Raw genomic sequence first — 14,513 nt, forward strand, 5'->3', positions numbered from 1 at the left:
CGGAATTTCCAAATAGTTAGGCCGGCATCGCTGCTCCGGTCTGAAGGCCTGAAGGCCTCAAGTCCTTTACCAGGCCTGGTACTGCTCTCCCGTATAGCGAGCTTATGGAAGCATAGCTGGACGCGAGATCACTTGATGACTGGGGTTCTATAGAGCATCCATATTAATCATCGTCAGTGGAATACCAACACATAGACCTTACGGCCCCACCAATCGAAACTGGATCCGTGCGGTGGAATGCATCGATGACCGACTGTAAAGATATTTATTATACAGATAGGGAGGTGCATGTATTCCAGGCACCAAAAAAAACGAATGTAGTAGTCACCGCGAAATGTAGTCATCCTAGTGGAGGATGGCCAGAGGCTCGATAGTGGTTGTCGGTGAAGATCAGGCTGCGAAACATGGTTCAGATACAGCTCGGAGCTGTTATGGGCCCATCTGACGGGAGATCGCTTCTCATAAAGACATTTCAAGTAGGCGCACCGCGGGGGTAAAGAGTTCCAACATGATACCAATAACAAGCCTCCTGTGCTGTTGAGAGTGCAAACAAGCCCTGACAGTGGCCAACACGACTCATGCTGCAGCCTGGGAGTACAATCATAGTAAACCTGAATGACCGTTATACCCAGTGGTTGTATATCGCGAAGCAATGGATATCGCTTAAGTTATGTCCTTTATCCACTCAGGCAGTGTAGTATCGAGAGCTAACTGCCTCCTCTCCTAGCCCCATAGCAGGGTCGTCTTGCTGACTTCATTGAAACAACTAAAGACCTATTTTTCGAACTTTGAACGACCTCGCTGTTGATCTGGAACAAGGGCATGTCAAATCTATATATTGCTTTATTGCTCAGCAACTCAATATCGTTGACACTGACTCCACTGCTTAATGGGTAATTGTACGATGATTCCGTGAAGTCTCTCGCCCTCTCCTTTAATCACGGCGATCGGTTGATTGCTAGAACAAGGGCAAAAGGAAAACGAAACCCGATGGAATTTACCTTGGGCCCAAGGTGTCGCCGTCTTCTTGCTATAGTTATGCCGTTCCTGCTCCTGAATTCTGCCGCGCTCAGTCACCACGGCCAAAGTACTTCGGGCCTTGCAAGCAGGTCCGAATAGGCGGAACTGGGGTGATATATTCCCACCGGAACTCGGGCTGACAGCGACGGCAATCGGGGGAATTGTCGTGCCTGATCGTCCTGCAGATCCGGAGACCCTGGCTTCTGCAGCCAATGATGATCTCCAACTATGGCCTACGCTGTTTCTACGAGGGGAAATGAGGAGATCGGTTGAACTTGTGCAGATTATCATCGGGGAATTATCCATAGAGGAATCCTCCGCATTGGCATTCACTTTTCACGGGGTGATGCTCTGTATAAAGAGCCCGGAAGGACCCGTCGAGATGAAGAAATTCAAAAACAAAGACAACAACTTTTCCTGTCACAATGTGGATTACCAAACATCTGGCTGTGGCTACTGCCACAGCCATTCTCTCTGTCTTTACAGCCGCCCACGCCCAGCGACCCATGGAGAATCTCGGCCGCGGCGTCGTGGCAATCCGCTCCGCAGACGACGCGGCCTTTATCAGCTGGAGAGTGCTAGGTCTGGATCCAGAGGATATCGGCTTCAACCTGTACCGCACCACAGGCGACGGGAATGCGGAGCTCCTGAACTCGGATGTGCTCACTGGCGGTTCCAACTACGAGGACTCTTCCGCGGATTTGACTCAGGATAACACGTACTACGTGACTACTGTTGTGGATGGAGAGGAGAGCGATGCGAGTGAAAGCTGGACACTTAAAGCCGACGCCGAAACCGGCCCGTATTTCCGCATTCCGATCGAATCTGGCGGGGCTATTCGATATATCTGGGTTGGGGATCTGGACGGGGATGGCGAGTATGACTTTGTCGTTGACCGGCAGGAGACGCCGCAGCGGCTGGAGGCGTACCGGCGCGATGGAAAGCGGTTGTGGGAAGTGAATCTGGGTCCGAATAGTGAGAATCAGGACAATATTGAGCCCGGGTCCTCGGCCATTGATTTGGGGCACACAGATGGCGTCACGGTTTATGACTTTGATGGCGATGGCTACGCAGAGGTTGCGCTGCGCATTTCCAACGGCGTAGTCTTTGGTGATGGCAAGACGTTCGAGTATGACGATGATGATCACCAGTTTGTTGCCTTTCTTGATGGGCAGACTGGGGCTCTGCGCGCGACTGGGGAGGTGCCGGATGATTATATTGAAGACGGGCCTATGGCTGTGCGCTTTGGTGTTGGGTATCTTGACGGAGAGCGCCCGCATCTCGTTGCCTATATGAAGAACCGGAAGGATAGTGGTGAGTTCAACCTCATCGAAGCGGCGTATACGTTTGATGGCAGCTCTGTGGATCTGGCATGGGCCTGGAATCGCGATGACCAGGACGCCCCGGACGGCCACAATACCCGGATCATCGACGTGGATGGCGACGGGGTGGACGAGGTCGCTGAAATCGGATTCATGCTGAACGGCGATGGCACTCTGCGATATTCCCTCGGTCCAGCTGGGGTTGTCCATGGTGATCGGTGGCACATTGCGAAGATTGACCCCAGCCGTGATGGCCTCCAGGGGTACGGCGTGCAGCAGGATAACCCATCGTTGCTGTACGAGTACTACTATGATGCCACCAACGGCACCATCATCTGGGAGCACGATGGCGCGGAAGAAGGCGACAACGGCCGTGGAATGGCCGCCGACATTGACCCGAACTACGACGGCATGGAGACCTGGTCGTTCCTCGGCCTCTACAACGCCGCGTCGGATGAACTGACCCAGGATGAGGACGCGTATCCGTATCCCCAGCTCAGTGTATGGTGGGACGGCGACGAGCTGCGCGAGCTCATCAACGACGGAAACATCAACAAGTGGGACTATGAGGCTGGCTCTATTAAGCGCCTCGTTACAACGTATCGTTACGACGCAGCTACAGCGGACGGTGATCCCATGTTCCAGGGCGATATCCTGGGCGACTGGCGCGAGGAGCTGGTCTTTACCAACGGCGACTATAGCGAGTTGTTTATTTTCACCACCGACCAGCCGTCCGATATACGGTTGTACACGTTGATGCATAATCCGGCTTATCGAAACGGGGTGACCCTCAAGGGCTATGTTCAGGATAGCCATGTCGATTACTTCTTGGGAGCAGGCATGGAGACGCCTGAGGCTCCTAATATCACCTATGTCGGGGCGTAGGTATAGCAGAAAAGCAGTAATGCTGCGAAGCCAGGGCTCACCACGGTTATGATTATAATTAAATTTGAAACTGCTTTCTCTTGGGTGTTCTCCCGGTATTTAATTCCTTTAGGACTCAGCAAGCGAGGACTGGTTGACTGCACCGTCAGCATATGGCCAACTCAATGGGCGTGAGATCGCTGCCGATAGAGCGTAGCCCTGATTGTGAACAGAGACAACAGAGCATGGCGAGGTTGAAGATGAACAGGTTATCAGCCGCATGACAAGAAGGTCTTAAAATGCGGATTGTATGATGTTACTAGTAATAAACTAGGACGCGGCTGAATACGTACATTGTTGATTGCTTATACAACTGAATGATTGGTCACACCATGTGGTATTTTGTCTTTCCCATGATCTAGACTCCTAGAACGGCCCCCTGGATCCAATCAAGATAGGCCGCGGTGCTAGCATAAACACCCTGCTGGTAGTCTTTTCCGCATCCAGACCCCCACGAAACAACTCCAATCTGCTTTTTAGAGCTGGCGTCAACAAGCGGACCACCGCTGTCTCCCTGGCAGGCATCCTTTCCTCCGAATTTGACACCAGCACAGATCATGGAGTCATCAACTTCCTGGTCATCCGCATATTCCGCTTGGCATTTCTCATGGTCAACAATGTTGACGTACGTGACCAAGAGGTTCGAGGACATAGAGCCTCCAGCGGCGGTACTCCCCCAGCCAGTGACAGAGCACTCGGTTCCCACCTGCGGCGTCTCGTCCGCTGAGGACGGAAGGTCCACGGCCGAGATGGCAGATCCAAAGTCCAGGCTCGAGGCCAGCTTGAGGACAGCGATGTCATTCTTGATTGTTTTGGCGTCGAACTCCGAGTGTTGCGTGACGTTAGCCACCTTGACCAGCTTCCCACCCGAGGCGTGCTGGTTTGATCCCGCCCGGATTCTCAGGCGCTCTGCGGATAGCCCATCTACGCAGTGAGCGGCAGTTAGGATGTGGTCTTTATCGATGATGGATCCGCCACATCGGTGGGAGCTGGTTTGAACGGAAACTTGGTAAGGGAATTGTCCAGGTGCGGCCGTGGATCCACCAACAATGGCTTCCTCCGCAATTGCTGATCCTGTGATGGAGAGGAGGGTGGTCGAAAGGGCGAGTCTCATGATTGGCAGTGTAGTGAGCGAGCGGTTGGAGGGTTGGGTTGGATGACGACAGTTTTGTGGGAGCAGAGCAGGGTATTTAAATAGGCCAGCAACAGATTCCTTGCAGTAAACAACATTTCGTGATCTGCAGAAAGTGTCTACGAGCTACGATACACCTTGATACCAAGGTCCATCGGGATAAGAAATAATGCAAGGGTTTTGCTGTTTTGGCGCCCTGCGGGGTTGATCGCCGATCGAAGATCTTTCATGTTGATGATCTTTGATCAAAAGTAGGAATTACTATCCTAAAGTCAGCAAAGAACGCGTGCATGGCTGCCACTAGTACTTTGTATACATAACACTAGTGATTGCCTACATACTGTAGTATTGGTGATGCATATCACATCACACCACATATCAGAGACAGGCATGCTCCGCACCAAATGTCTCAGAAGTTGAATACTTCTCCAGATCAGATGCAACCAGAGTCTGAACAGTATCCAGAGTGAACAACAGCGCATATATATTGTTTATCTGCTGATCACGGGTCCTTTTGCTTTATCAGTCAATATGGGGTGTACTCACATCCCAAAGTACAAGAGCACGGTGTTGGATGACTTGATGACTTCAACAATTGCTTATATAGGAAATCTTAATGACATTCGGGGGCCTGTCTTAGCCTAAATACAGGCAATCTCAGAGATTCTAATAAATCTATAAACTATGTAATAGCTAACCTAATTAGGCATTAAAGCAATGATCAAGTATGTTGGTGAATCAACACAACTTAGTCGGTGCCCGGTCAGATTTAATGGACTGGAGCCAATTCTTGCAGTCTTTTAATTTAATTGACCAAACTTACAAAGATCCCACCAGATAATTAATACCCAGAGATAGTTAGCTATGGCCACATTCTGGGCGTATCACCTGACCGGAGCACGTGGTCTTGGCTGCTGTGTCCCACTGATTTCTCTGATTCTCCTGCGTTCATCGTCTCTCTGTTATCATCTCGACTCATTGATCACTACCAATACCATCAGTCTACCAACTATAGCATTCTCTGCCCCCACTTTGTCGCCTTTTATATCTCTGATGGAGTCTTTTGTCGTCTCACTACGCCCTCTACACTTTCCACTCCTGCTGCGGCACAGATCGCGGCGCCACTATACTTCGCGCCCAACCAGGCAAATAAACCATTCCCCAAGTTGAAATGGCAGAATCAGCATTTGCCTACCATGAACCGGCCATATCTACCATCCTCAACCAGTCCGGGCTCCTCCTGGTCTTGAATCTGGTGAACACCTGTCTGGACAAACTTCTGTACTGTGGTCTAATCGGCCAACTCTTCATTGGCATCCTCTGGGGTACACCAGGGGCCAAGTGGCTTGACCGTGACGTGGAAACCGTCATGCAGCAACTAGGATACCTGGGCTTAATCATGCTAGTCTATGAAGGCGGCCTGTCAACGGCTCTGTCCTCCCTCCGTGCCAACATGTATCTCTCCGTCGCAGTAGCTGTTACCGGAATCGCCCTTCCTATGGGATTGTCGTTTATTCTCATGGAATTGGTATCGGCGACGCCGCTTCAGGCATTCTCTGCTGGTGCGGCTCTGAGCGCGACAAGTCTAGGAACCACGTTTACTATCCTTTCCACTACACAACTGATCACGTCGCGGCTCGGTACAGTCACTACAAGTGCTGCGATGCTTGACGACGTTGTCGGCCTTGTCATGGTTCAGATCATCTCCAACCTCGGTGGGAGTGGTGACTCGTTCAGTCCAGTAACTGTTATCCGTCCGCTGTTTGTTTCCATTGGTTTTGGTGTTGGCGTTGTCTTGGTCTGTAGATTCGTGGCCCGTCCTGTTTTGATCAGGATTCTCGAGTCGAAGAGCAAGTTACCACAGTTTACACATACGCCGCAGTTTGCCTTTATCGGTTATACGTGCTTGCTTGTTGGTCTGGTCGCTGGCGGTACATATGCCGGAACGTCAAGCTTATTTGCTGCGTATCTTGCTGGTGTTATCACTTCTTGGTTTGACACCTTAGTGCGCACAGTCCCAAGCTCTACAGCAGAACAGCGGCCGCAGGATGAGGACAACAGCTCTCAGGCACAGGCACCACCTGAACAGCTGGCCGCTGGAAGCACGCCTCAAACTCCCAGCTTGCGCGAGGACGACACGATCACAGGGATGTACATCTACGAGCACTACTACCATGGGCCCGTTACTCGAATTCTAATTCCCATGTTCTTCGTAAGACTACCCTCCAGTCCTTGTTTCATTATGCTAACAAACCTAGGCCTCGATCGGTTTCGCGATCCCTATCACAGAGATGTTCCGGGGCAGCGTCGTCTGGCGCGGCGTCGTGTATGCTGTGCTGATGGCGTTTGCGAAGATGTGTACTGGAGTCTGGCTAGTCCGAGTCTCGCCTGGCTCTGGACTTCGCACCTTCGTTCGTGTCCTGAAGTCTCCTCTGGCCTATACGAATTCCTGCATACGGGGGCACAAACCCGAGGAGGCTCCGACCAGTGAGAAAGGTCCCAAACAAGCGACCGACAATCAACTTCAAGAAAACAGAGACAGCAATGAAAATGCCGACCCCAGTCCTGGTCCCTCCAATTCAGAATCTGATGCAGACGCCATCACGAACGCAGATACCAACACACCCCCTCAACAACAGACACAGAATCGTCCATCTGCCTCTCTCCCCCCAAAGCCCAAGTCGCTCTACTCAGCCTCAATACTGGCTTTGGCTATGACGGCTCGCGGGGAGATAGGCTACCTCATCGCCTCCCTTGCAGAGTCAAACGGGATCTTCGGCGATACATCACAGGGCTCGTCTGAGACTTACCTAGTTGTCGTGTGGGCGATCTCCCTGTGTACCTTGGTAGGACCTATTGCGGTTGGGACACTTGTTAAACGTGTTAAAGCGTTGCAGCAAAAACGCGCAAACTCGGGAGGCCCGGATCCATTGGGTGTTTGGGGTATTTGATACTTTTTTGTTTGTGGGGTCTACTGCAGCACTTGTGTGTAGTTGAAGTTTCAGGACCAACTCTGGTTGGTGGAGCAGGAAGAACTGGTAGTATGGATATTCAAGGAATTCAGCATTCTCGCTTGACAAGACTGCTTGAGTGTTGGCTTGATGTCGGTCTGCTTACGTTCAACCGTATATTTCAGTGTTTCTTTGATCAATAATACAAATCCTGCTTCAATCATGAATTGTATACCATCTGAATATTATTACTGGATCATTATATATACGCCATCCTAAAAGCAACAGCATTATCGTGATCATTGTACCTTGACCACTCTCAGAACCTTACCAGTTCTCCTATCCTGCTTACTGCCCCTTATTAATGCCGTGGGACTCTTTACTCGGGTCTTTGGCATCTCTGGCCATCTTCTCAGCAACATCCAACAAAGACCCTTCACACTCTCCAAGCTCCATCCCAAGATGCGGCTGGATATACTCTCTCGCTTTCTCAACCATTCGCACCCAAAGGCTTCGATCTTCAGGGAACTTCACCTCCAGCCAGGCAACGATAGCAACCGTCACAGCAACATTCCACTGGACGCCTTTGACATGGAGGGCTTCCGCAATACCATGTACGTCACTTCCCAAACATCTTAAAGCATCCTTCTGAGGTACATCAAACACACCAGCTGACTTTTGGATTTTCAGCACGCGGCGAATAAATGACTCCTCCAGGTCGGTTTGCGATTGCGATTCGGTCTTGAGGCCCATCAGGTATCGGTTACTTAGGGACATCCAGCCATGTTTCGCTACTCTCCAAAAGAACATAGGGAAAAGCAAACGACTAAACCGCCAGCGAATGGACGCCAAGCTAACTCCTACCCCGAGCTGGGTATTCGCGTTGTCCAAATCATACATGCTTGTGTCCATACCATCGTCTACTGTGTCAATTGCTCCCTGCAGCTGGTAATGCATGTTGCGCAACGCATGAATATCTGTGGCTGCCGAGTCAAGCTGAGGCTCCTGGTTATGGTAAGCAAGTGTCCTAACCGGTAAAATACAAATATCATTGCTTGCATGGTCAAAGCTTACCAAGTTTGCAATCTCCGTAGCGTACTCTGGCCTTTCTGAAGGCTCACCATCTGTATCTTCTGTATCCGTCTCCACGGCGACGAAGCTCGTCCATTGAGAGAGCAGGGAGTATTTACACCCGAGACGTTCTCCCTCTTCTCGAGTCAACTCTTTCTCGTCGTTTAAATATCCAGGGATCCGTTTGCCCCGTTGGATCCAGCTTTGTCCACTACCGAGATCGCGGAGGAGAGCGCCGGCTGCAAACTGGTGCAGTGTGGAATCCGGTTTTTGTAGTACATGGAGTGGAATTTCTGTGGCAGTTTCCTGGCCGTTGGTGGATTTCCTCTTTATCTTTACCATGGACTGCGCGTTTATCGGGTTGTTCTCGTTCTCGGCAAGTATATAGATTCGATTGCGGATAAAGGGGCTCATGCTTGAGAGGTCTCCAGGAGACATCTGAACAGCTGCTGTGGTTCCTGTACCATCTAGATCTTTTATATCAGCTATGTCTCTTCAAAACATTGGATTCTCTTACCTCTGCTTTCCATAGTGACTCCCTCTACCTCAATATCAACCCCAGCAACATGGCCACTCATGGCAGCCTTCAACACTGCAACCATACGTTCATCCCAGCTGCCGCCATCCACGAGAGGAATAATCTCAGCATAACCACCACCTGCCCTCGCGATGCCCTCAACGAGCTCATGCGAAACCCCGTCCCCAATGCCCATGGTAAAGAATCGAAGAGCACCCCCAGACTCCGCGCGCGCTTCGCGCACGAAGTCAACCGTTTCCTCCAACTCCCAGACTTCGCCGTCCGTCAGGACAATAACATCCATATTAGGCGTCGTCTTGTCCCGCGCATAAACCACAGCCTTGAGAGCGGGCAGGAGCTCTGTGCCTCCCATATCGCCCTGGAAGCTGGAGACGTATTTCAGTGCTTTGGTTAGAGTGTCGTCGCTGTATTTCTTGGATTTTCGCCATAGGGATGTGTAGTTCGACCCAAAGCAGTACAGATTGAATAGTGTTTCGGGAAGACCGTGGAGGAAGAACTCTAGAGATGATTTCAGTCCAGCTATTTTGCGATCATACATGGATCCGGACCGGTCTGCTAGGAATATGATTTCCCTCGAGTTCTCTTTTATCGGGGGCTGGTCTCGTAGTATGAATCCGGGTGGGATCTCGAGCATCATTGCGGAGGATCCGCTGGGGGATATTTCGAGAGTAGCTTGGGGTTGTTCGTCGTCGACGCCTGGATGGGCGGATATTGAAAGAATAAAGTCTTTGTCTAGACAGGTTGCGTCTTTCAGCTTCACAGAGGCAGATGTTGTGCCTGGAGATGCAGAATCAGCCCAGTGTTGAGATCTCTGGCTCCCTTCCATCTCGACAATCACCTCGTGGGTATCGCTGTGTATTTTTCTGATCTCGGTGGCGTTCAAAATATTCACGCCCAGAGAGAATCGAGTGTTGTCCTGTGGTCCGGTCTTGCTAACCAGTTCAAAGCTTGGGTGTCCATATCGTGGGGCGATATAGGTTGGAATAGTCAAGAGAGTCGTCGTCACATCATCGGCCAGGGTATACTTAAGAAAGAAGATAAATTCCAGCTTAACCTGCACCGTCGCATTTGCCGGGATATTTCCAATCTCCGTCCTGAAGACATCCAGCCTATCCTGCTCAACAAGACCAGCAGAGCGACCGCTGCTAAGTGCCTGATCAAATTCCTCTCTCGCCTCTGCTTTCGGTCTGACAAGCCCCTGCAGGGTCTTCGTCTCTCCAATCTGGCATTTGAAGTCGACGACACTCGACTCGTACGGCATGGGGAATTGGTATATCGCCTTGTCGATATTGTCTGGGGCGTCGTTGCAGAAGATCTGGGTTAATGTCGCTTTGGCCATTCCTTGCGTGACATTAATGGAAATGTCCACTGAGGATGGCAACAGCTGCGCTTGTCGTCTTTGGGGTGCCTCTGGCTCCGATGGCGAGGATTCTCTGTTGGGTTCTCTTCCCTCTTCTGTCTCAGGCCGTGGAACCCATACCCAGGAACGCTCGTCCAGGTGAGGGCTTGGTGGCTCGACGGCCTGAAATGTGATACACGGTCTGATATTCATGACGAGTGAGGCTTAAAGCTTGATATCCGAACGAAACGGCGGAACAGGCAAGGCTATTTCTGTTCCCAGGTTATGTGATTGCCTGAAGTTAAGGTATTGCCTGAATTTATCATATTGCCTAGTCTGCAGGGTCTGGGCTGTGTAACACTAAGCGCGACGATCCCAGGACTTGGCCAGTTACCTGCCAGCTTGCCTCGTATTCACCCAAGCTGCCAAGTTGAGGATCACTGCCGAACTTGATCATGTACAGGCTGCTATTTAACTCGGAAACAGTAAAAACCTTCTTTCGAGCCTCATGTCAGATGGTAGATTTCCCCACGCCTTAGGCACCACTTTTATAGATGCAAAGCACCTCATGGCAATGAGTCCATGGAAAACGATGAACTAGGACATGGCTAGCGACCATTGTATGCAACTCCTTACGAGACCATGCTGCTGACGGCGAGTACTAAATTTATTTGTGCGATGGGTTATCGTTGTGCAACCCTACTCCAGTCTCTATCTATATAAACACGAACCCTTACATTCCTCACCACAACGCAAGCAAGACATTCAGTAGCAGGTGCCTGGAAACCGGTCGCAGAGCTACTCCAGTTGACTTCCGTGCTAGGCTAGTCCATCTCCGATCCTGGAGCTGCAGAGTTATTCCCGACATCATTCCCGACGGGAATCTTTGCCTTGCATGTGGAGAGCACTGTCTGTCTTTTAGTAAAGTGATTCCTTTTCATGATTTATAAATAGCCCATACCATACAGTCTTTAAACGGGTTCAATTAGGTGCAATGGGTTCAAATAAATGTGACAGGCCGGAAACCCAACGAGACTCGGAGAAGTAGGCCTCCGGTCTATCAATTAATGGATAGTATCGTTAAAACTCTTGATAGGAAGATGGGGAACCGCATTAGTCATTATATCGTATTTTCTATTTTATTATACTTTTTCCATTCTATCCAAGTTGATCCAATATCCGCAACATGTCCCCCGTAACTCCCATCGCCGTCACAGACCCCCCAGCCCCAGCTCCCCTGATAATCAGCGGATAATCTCCATACCGCTTCGTATGGAAGCTGATGATATTGTCGCTCCCTTCAAGCCTCGCAATGGGATCATGGGGCTCAAACCACTTCAAGCCCACCTCTACCTTCCTTCTCACAACGTCAACACTGCCCACATACCGCAAGACCTTGCCTGCCTTCACAGCACTATCCCTCTCCTCATCCATCCTCTCATCAAACTCCGGTAGTCGAGCCAGGAACTCCTCTGCACTTCCCACCCCCTTCAATTCCTCGGGAATCAGACTCTGCACGGGGAACGAACTCAGCTCGATAGGCAAACCCGCCAATCGAGCCAGAATGGTAACCTTCCTCGCAACATCCCGCCCATTCAGGTCATCGCGGGGATCAGGCTCTGTATATCCACGCTCCCTCGCCTTCTTCACAATCGCCGACCACCTCCCACCACCAGATACAGTGGAATATGGAGTTACCTGCGCAAACTCATTAAACAAAAACGACAACGCCCCACTAAACACCCCCTCAATCCTGTTAACCCTATCCCCCGTAATCCCAAAATCCCTCATCGTTGAGATAATCGGCATGCCCGCCCCAACAGACGATTCATGTCCGATTAAGGCCCCGCCGCATCTCGCCGCGTCGAATATATCCCTCCATAACTCGTAGCTCCCCGAGAAGGCTTTCTTGTTCGGAGTTACGATGCTGATTCCCCGTTCGAGGAAGAGCGGGTAGGATTGCGCGATTGTGTCGGAGCTGGTGTTGTCTGCGAGGATTACCCTGTGCGGTGCGTTGGTGAGGTATGTTGCTAGAGAGTGCAGGGTTGGGAGGGGTTTCGTGGTTCCTGGTGTCTCAAGCTGGGTGAGGGCTGTTTCGATGTCGATTGGTTTGTAGTTGTCGCTGTACAGGGCGCTGTCGATTGTGGCCAGGTAGATCAGGTTGAAGTGTGTGCTTGGGTGGTGGGTTGATATCCACGAGAGTTGGGAGAGGACGTGTGAGCCCACTCCTTCAGGGCCTGCATTAGATTAAAATATTGCTTTGCTTGGTGAATACGGTTAGGGGCTTACCGAGGACGGCGATGTTGATTTGTTTTGGGGGTGCCATTGAGATGTTCGAGTATGTGGTTGAAATGGTGGGGAGGGCTGTTATATATTTATTCATGACATCGGGAAAGTTTTCCTGCCCGTGGGGATGGAAGCTCTACTAACCGGGGTTATATCACTGTGGAGCTATTACCCAATACTCCAGTAATTGAATATTGACTAAACGTGTCCGGTTGAATGAGTTTTGTCGGTGCGATTCCGCGGACGTATCGGGAATGTCGGGAATGGTATACAGCATTCCCGATACTATCAACGTTCCCCACAGGTTACCAGACCACCGCCTCTAGCTCGCCGAGTTTAATGTATTTTGTTGGACATCTTCGTTTGCCGCTATCTAACCGTGTCATGAATTACTGCTAAGAGGGGCTTGTGTTGACTTGACATAGTTCTCTGCCTCTGACCGTAGTCTTCCGTCCGTTAGCTTTAGCGAGAACAGTGCAATATCGGGAATGAAAATGAATGGCAACTGTCAATTCAACTGCGCAGCAAAAAGAATAAATATAAAAAAGCCATTGACAGATTGGTTTGGCGAAGAGAAATCCCAATGAAGTTTGGAACATCCCGTCTTGCGGCAGATGCGACATCACGACAAGGCGAGACCGCCATTGGAACCTAAAGGGCCCTAGAACAGGACCCTTAATAGCCAAACTAACTGGGATAACTGGTACTCGTTGAGCCTTGGTCAACCAGATGCATCCTTGATTGCCAACTCCGCAGCCGCAATGTCGTTTCCTGGCAACTCGTATGTTACCTTTCCCTCGCCCAGCTCAACACGCTCTCGAGCGGACATCTCGGCGCGCTCCTGAGCACAGAGCTCGGCTCGTTGCTTTGCTGCATCGTCACTCGATAGCTCCACCATCGATGGCTGGTTTTGATCTTCCTTTGCCTTTGCGCCGGGTGTGGAGGACGGCCGGAGTCGTTTCCACAGGATGAACCCTAATAGGAACAAGATCGTAGGTACGCCCAGGCCAACTCCAACACCTATTCCAATTTTGAAGTCCGATGAAAGTCCCCCGGGTACAGGAGGGGGACTTTCAGACGGTAGACTGGTAGAGGCTGTCGCGAGTGTAGTAGAAATAGAGCCACCGTCGCCAGTCACAGTCATGGTTACAGTCGATTCCGGAATGGAGGATGTAGACTGGATAGGGGAAGAGGAGGTCGGAGTATCTATGTCTGTGTTCGTAGTAGTTGCCGAACTCGTCCCTGACCCATTGACAGTGATCAGGATCTGGTTCGTGCTGGTATCCGGGTCGCCGCCACCAGGGCCGATTAGCAGGGTATAGGTGGTCCCATCCTCACTGGACTCTGGCTCGAGGTCTGGCGTTGGTGTCCATTTGTATTCGCCTGAGTTCGGGATATTCTCTATATCAAGTATTCAGTGGAGTGCTCTGCCTGGCGGATAGGGATATCAAGTAGGCGCACCGGCGATAGGTATCGTCCACCCAGCACCTCCATCTGAGTGTCGTAGCCACAGTGTTACCTTTCCCTTCGTGGTCGCATTCCACTCGATCCTTGTGGGCTTGCCCACGGTGAATGTCCAGCCATCGTCTGGCGGAGTAAAAGGGTTATCCATAAACATTACCGCGCATCATCGGGTCTGCCGGCCATCAATCATGGCAGAATGTTCGTTATGAACGAGACAAGATTCCGAACACTTCTTAAAACCAGCAGATATAAGTTCGCGAGGGAGAGATCGGGTGGCTAGAAGTATCACTGAAATCACGATCGCCCACTTCACGAAGTGATGCATGCTTAGGGTCTTGGCTTCGCTTACCAACGGGACTTATCTGGGGTTGGCAAGTTGGTCAGACCCTTGAATGTGGAGATGTTCGTATCCAACAGTCTGATCGAGTTGTGATACTATCTTTAACTTCAGTCATACATGGATGCA

The 14,513-nt window shown here is 50.8% G+C and overlaps 6 protein-coding genes across 6 annotated transcripts; 2 read left to right on the top strand and 4 right to left on the bottom strand.

The window, feature by feature from the left end:
• Nucleotides 1-1,445: 1,445 nt before the first annotated feature.
• APUU_60856S (uncharacterized protein) lies at nucleotides 1,446-3,227 on the top strand (the record flags this gene model as incomplete). Its single annotated transcript, XM_041694142.1, has 1 exon — nucleotides 1,446-3,227. One exon carries the CDS (start codon nucleotides 1,446-1,448, stop codon nucleotides 3,225-3,227), a length of 1,782 nt encoding a protein of 593 aa, XP_041560002.1.
• Nucleotides 3,228-3,624: 397 nt separating this feature from the next.
• Nucleotides 3,625-4,380, bottom strand: APUU_60857A (serine protease; the record flags this gene model as incomplete). The annotated part of the gene is made up of 1 exon (XM_041694143.1): nucleotides 3,625-4,380. The coding sequence occupies one exon, from the start codon at nucleotides 4,378-4,380 to the stop codon at nucleotides 3,625-3,627; it is 756 nt and encodes a 251-aa protein (XP_041560003.1).
• A 1,189-nt stretch (nucleotides 4,381-5,569) lies between these two features.
• On the top strand, nucleotides 5,570-7,349 carry APUU_60858S (cation:proton antiporter; the record flags this gene model as incomplete). The annotated part of the gene is made up of 2 exons (XM_041694144.1): nucleotides 5,570-6,610; nucleotides 6,657-7,349. The coding sequence occupies 2 exons, from the start codon at nucleotides 5,570-5,572 to the stop codon at nucleotides 7,347-7,349; spliced, it is 1,734 nt and encodes a 577-aa protein (XP_041560004.1).
• A 348-nt stretch (nucleotides 7,350-7,697) lies between these two features.
• On the bottom strand, nucleotides 7,698-10,510 carry APUU_60859A (VIT and vWA domain-containing protein; the record flags this gene model as incomplete). The annotated part of the gene is made up of 3 exons (XM_041694145.1): nucleotides 7,698-8,354; nucleotides 8,424-8,893; nucleotides 8,938-10,510. The coding sequence occupies 3 exons, from the start codon at nucleotides 10,508-10,510 to the stop codon at nucleotides 7,698-7,700; spliced, it is 2,700 nt and encodes an 899-aa protein (XP_041560005.1).
• A 945-nt stretch (nucleotides 10,511-11,455) lies between these two features.
• Nucleotides 11,456-12,623, bottom strand: APUU_60860A (uncharacterized protein; the record flags this gene model as incomplete). Its single annotated transcript, XM_041694147.1, has 2 exons — nucleotides 11,456-12,534; nucleotides 12,587-12,623. 2 exons carry the CDS (start codon nucleotides 12,621-12,623, stop codon nucleotides 11,456-11,458), a joined length of 1,116 nt encoding a protein of 371 aa, XP_041560006.1.
• Nucleotides 12,624-13,304: 681 nt separating this feature from the next.
• APUU_60861A (GPI anchored serine-threonine rich family protein) lies at nucleotides 13,305-14,201 on the bottom strand (the record flags this gene model as incomplete). The annotated part of the gene is made up of 2 exons (XM_041694148.1): nucleotides 13,305-13,984; nucleotides 14,045-14,201. The coding sequence occupies 2 exons, from the start codon at nucleotides 14,199-14,201 to the stop codon at nucleotides 13,305-13,307; spliced, it is 837 nt and encodes a 278-aa protein (XP_041560007.1).
• Nucleotides 14,202-14,513: the final 312 nt, after the last annotated feature.

This window comes from Aspergillus puulaauensis, chromosome 6 (genome assembly GCF_016861865.1).
Source record: "Aspergillus puulaauensis MK2 DNA, chromosome 6, nearly complete sequence".
In the NCBI taxonomy this organism is placed as follows: Eukaryota; Fungi; Ascomycota; class Eurotiomycetes; order Eurotiales; family Aspergillaceae; genus Aspergillus; species Aspergillus puulaauensis.